At 46.6% G+C, this 4935-nt stretch overlaps 1 protein-coding gene and 1 pseudogene across 1 annotated transcript; both read left to right on the top strand.

The window, feature by feature from the left end:
• The first annotated feature begins 1121 nt into the window (after positions 1-1121).
• LOC110315830 lies at positions 1122-2505 on the top strand (annotated as a pseudogene).
• A 167-nt stretch (positions 2506-2672) lies between these two features.
• LOC115063382 (endogenous retrovirus group K member 5 Gag polyprotein-like) lies at positions 2673-4879 on the top strand (the record flags this gene model as incomplete). Its single annotated transcript, XM_029534783.1, is given in 5 exon segments — positions 2673-2735; positions 3084-3234; positions 3333-3428; positions 3579-4037; positions 4040-4879. Coding segments are annotated over 5 exon segments (1609 nt in total), but the record flags the coding sequence as incomplete, so codon positions are not given.
• Between the last annotated feature and the right edge of the window lie 56 nt (positions 4880-4935).

Here is a 4935-nt window from a genome sequence, read left to right as displayed (position 1 = left end):
ATTAAAGAAAGGAAGAAAGAAAGAAAGAAAGAAACATACACACACACAGAGAGAGAAAGAGAGAGAGAGAGAGAGAGAGAGAGAGAGAGAGAGAGAGAGAGAGAGCAAAAGAGCAGGAATATTCTTTGTAGCAAGCTCAGGCATGACAGAAATCTCCTGTGCAGCAGGGCTTAAGGATCTTCAGTATGAACACAGACTATGAAAGAGGGGCAGAGGTGTTTCCTCCCTTTATCCAGAAGTGGAATGGGTATTCCTGGTTGTCAACTTGACTNTATCTGGAATGAACTGCAGTCCAGAATTGGAGGGGTCACCTTTGATCCAGTGCTTTAGCTGAAAGACACAAGTATCTGACCTGGATCTAGGTATGGAGATTGGCCCCAAGCAAGGTCGTACACACCTTACTATCAGGAGATTAAGGCAAGGAGATCTCCGATTTGAAGGTCATTCTGGCACAAAACAAGTCCCAGATCCAGGCATGGTGGGTGGGACACACCCTTATTCCTGGCCACACCCTCTGCTGGAGACCAATATAAGGCCAGCAGAAGAAGCAAGATTCACTGTCCTTAATCTGCTTGCATTTCCTTGCCAGCACTGCTGTTGTAAAGGACTTCCACAGAGAGCCAGCTGAAACAACTAGCCTATTTGAGACCACCTGGTTTGGCTGAGCACTGACTAGATTCTTGGACTTGCTAAGTGCAGCTGACCATTGTTGGAGAGTTGGGACTACAGACTGAAAGTCATCGCAATAAATTCCCTCAATATAGAGAAGACTCTCGAGAACTCTGACCAATACCAGAAGACTGGGTGTACACGCATTTGTAGACAGGCAGTTTCTAACACAGTGAGAAGTACTTTGAGCCGGTTCTTGGAAGGCAACCAAAGAAACTCTGCAGTCTTGAGCTGATGACTATGGTCATAGGAGTGCTTTCCCAGACCTAGATTAATCGCTTCTCTGAAGTGCATTGATCAACTCTGGACTTGCATTTAGCCCCTGGTTAAAACCCCTACTTAGAGGATCTAGTACATTGTGGGCCTGCTATTTTGTACATTGTTGAAGGTCATTGGTGGAGTCCAGTTGTGAGCCAGGGTTCCTCGAAAGCTCTAGTTCCACTGCTGTGGTCATGGTGTCTTCCACTGTGGGCAAGAAACAGCAGTGCCTTCCTAAAGTGGCCCAGGTCAAAAAGAAAGCTCAGACCAAGGTGCAGATAACTGCAGAACAGCTCTTAGGGGAAGGTAAAAAGAGAGACCTCAAGCTCATTGCACCTCCACCTCAGCAGAAGATCAAAGACAAAGAGGAATCCAAGGATTACAAACTCCAGAAAAAAGAAGGCTTTTGAAGAAAACCTAAGACAAAAGAGGACTGTGATTAGCAACTGGATCAAATACGCACAATGGGAGGAAAGCCTGAAGGAATGTCAAAGGGCTCCATCCACATAGGAGCATGATTTAGATGTGGACTACCGAAATATTAACCCCTGGATGAAATATACAGAAATGGAGATGAAGAACCACCAGGTCAACTATGCCTGAGTCATCTGGGACCTTGCCATATCAGCTCTGCCACAAGTCTACCAGTTTTGGTACAAGTACATGTACATGGAGGAGCTGTTGGGCAACATTGCAGGTGCTTGGCAGGTGTTTGAAAGCTGGATGGAATGACAGCCTGAGGAGCAGGCCTGGCACTAATACATCAACTTGGTGCTGAGATACAAAGAGGTGGAGAGGGCCCGCACCATTTATGAAGGCTTTGTGCTCATGCATCCTGCTGTGAAGAACTGAATCAAGTATGCTCGGTTTGAAGAGAAGCATGCTTCTTTTGTTAGTGTGTGTTAAGTCTATGAGAGAGCAGTGGAGGTTTTTGGGGAGGAGCATATGTACCAACACCTCTATGTGGCCTTTGCTAAATTTGAGGAAAATTAGAAAGAATTTGAAAGGGTATGAATTATCTACACATATGCCCTGAATAGGATTTCCAAACAGGAGGCCCATGAACTCTTGAAAAACTACACCATCTTTGAGAAGAAGTTTGGTGACAGGAGAGATGTAGAAGAGAGTATTGTGAGAAAACGTGGATTCCAGTATGAAGAAAAAGTAAAGGCTAATCCACACAATTACGACACATGGTTTGATTATTTATGCTTGGTGAAAAGTGAGGCAGAAGCTGACACTGTGTGGGAAGTCTATAAGAGAGCCATCGCCAATGTGCCACCCGTCCTGGAGAAGAGGCACTGGAAGGGCTACGTCTACCTCTGGGTTAACTATGCTCTGCATGAAGAGCTGGAGGCCAAGGATCCTGAGAGGACAAGACAGGTATATCAAGCGTCTTTGCAACTCATTCCTCACACAAAGTTCACATTTGCCAAAATGTGGTTATATTATGCACAGTTTGAAATAAGACAGAAGAATCTGCCACTGGCCAGAAATGCTTTCTGCACTTCCCTAGGCAAATGTCCAAAGAAGAAGTTGTTCAAAGGTGGAAGAAGAGAAAGAAAAATGAAAAACTAAAAAATCAAAACTTCTTAGGTATATTCTTAAGTGGTACACACCACTTAAACATCTAATTCTCAGACCTTACAAAAACTTTACACTGGTCCTCTTACCCCTCCCCTGGTAGGTGAGGTTAAGACCAAGGAGCCAGAGAGTCAAAGTGGATCTTAGACACTGGGAGCAATATGGACATCCTGATATCAGAGATTCTGTGGAAGCAGCAGTTGGTGGAGGACAGGAACCCCCTGGTGTGTTGGTGTCTCCCACCCCCACTAACCACTCCCCCTCCAGCAGGAATACCAGAGTGCTGCCCACCATCGCCCGGACCGCCCACCATCACCTGGACCGCCCACCATCGCTCGGACCGCCCACCATTTCGAGGACTGCCCACCATTGCGAGGACTTCCCACCATCGCGAGGACTGCCCACCATTGCGAGAACCACTGTGGCATCTTCAAAGGACTCAGGGGCATGCTGGGAACCCTTCCTAACCCTTCCTTGTACTTAAGCAAGTCCAAATAATAAAAATCTGAGCCTTGATCAGAAGTCTTTGCCAAGGCCTCCATGTTTCTTTTCGCAGTCCACTTCCTTTTCAGGAGTTCCCGCTCTCCAGTTCGGATCGAGGCCACAGTGTCTCTGCAGGCAGAAACACTCATTTGGCGCCCACGTGGCTGGAGTTAATGGGACCTCAGACGCTGGTATGGAGCTCCATGTGTAAAAGGTGTATCGTGCATCCCGGAAGGAAAGGTACTCAGGCTAGCACAGGTTCTAAACCTCTTTGATTTATTACAGGCACAATGTTGATTTGAGTGGTTGAGTGCTAACCCGGCATTTCTTCCCTGAAGGTCGCAGCGGAATTATGGGATCAGGAACCTCTAGGCAGTTTTGTGTCCGCAGTCTACAAGGACTGCTTCAGGCGAAAGAAATAGGGTTCAAAGAATGTGAGTTACAAAATGTGGTAGAACAGATAGATTGTTGCTGCCCATGGTTCAGAAAGAAAAAAACCTTAAACAAGAGAACCTGGGAGAAAATTGGTAAAGCTTTAAGGGAGGCCCAGGCAGACAAGTTCACACTCTGCCTCTGGGCACTAGCTAAAGATGCTATTGATGGGGAGATTCCGCTGGCCTTCCATAGTGCTGAGGCTGAGCTTACGGAATCTCATAAAAACTCTAAATTAGGGAAGTATGGGGATTCTGACNATGAGCTAACTCCTCAAAAAGGGGATCCTTTACCAAAAGGAGCCACCAGATATTCTGAGGAGGATTGGTCTTCCAAGGAATCCGTATCCGGCCCACCTGTGACCTCCCCAGTAGCAGGGGCTGCTACTTTAGATTTGCAAATATGTAAGTTAGAGTTTGAAATTAAGTTGCAAAAACTGACTAAAGAGCTTCAGGAGCTAAAAGCCACATCCTTCGGAGTGAAAAATACTTACCCTGAGATTTATCAACCATCGCTAGAGGAAGCCGTACCTAGAGCTCGTGGGGGAAGACATGATTCTTCTAACAGGCCGACTTTCCCCGAAGCAAAAATGTTTGACCAACAAAACAATAGGATCGTCAATGTCAGGCTTTGGATTTTAAGGTGATAAAGGAATTAAAAACAGCTGTGGCGCAGTATGGCCCCACAGGCCCCTTCACTCTAGCCTTAATAGATACGCTTGTGGAGTCATATTTGACCCCCCAAGATTGGAAGACGTTGTGTAGGGCTACCTTGTCAGGAGNAGATTTTTTACTCTGGAGTGCTGAGTGGCGAGAAGCGTGTAAGTCAATTGCTCTTTTGAATGCGCACACTGGTAACCCAACTTGTGATACTGACATGCAATTGGGAGAGGGTAAATATGAAGGCAATCTAAATCAGATCGGATTTCCTGTGGGGGTTTATGCACAGATTGCTGCGGCTGCTCGTCGTGCGTGGACCTTGTTGCCTACCACAGGGGATTGTAATGGAGGTTTATCAGGCATTCGGCAAGGCCCCAATGAGCCTTACCAGGAGTTTGTAGATAGATTACATAGAACAGCTAGAAAAATTGCTGGAGATTCTCAAATGGGAATCCCTTTCGTTAAACAACTGGCTTATGAGAACGCTAATGCAGCATGTCGTGCCTCTATTCGGCCTTTCAAAGGACAGCTGGATCTGGCGGGGTACATTCGACTTTGTGCAGGAATTGGTCCAGCTAGTGGTCAGAGTTTGGCATTGGCGGCTACCTTACAAGAGAGCACCGCACAAAAAATGTCGTCGGGTAAATGTGGTGATAGGGTGTGTTTTAAGTGTGGAAATGTTGGTCATTTTCGAAGCAACTGTCCAAAAAATAAGAGTGCTGAGGGCAAAAAATTAAGCCTTGCACCAGGAATTTGCCCTCGCTGCAGACAGGGTAACCACTGGGCTAGGGAATGTAAGTCTAAGGCAGACTGGCAGGGTCATCCCCTGCCGGGAAACCAGAGGAGGGGC

The sequence above is a fragment of the Mus pahari genome, unplaced genomic scaffold, assembly GCF_900095145.1.
Source record: "Mus pahari unplaced genomic scaffold, PAHARI_EIJ_v1.1 scaffold_13101_1, whole genome shotgun sequence".
In the NCBI taxonomy this organism is placed as follows: Eukaryota; Metazoa; Chordata; class Mammalia; order Rodentia; family Muridae; genus Mus; species Mus pahari.
The sequence above is the reverse complement of the archived record's forward strand: the minus strand, read 5'-3'. Positions and strand labels throughout refer to the sequence as shown.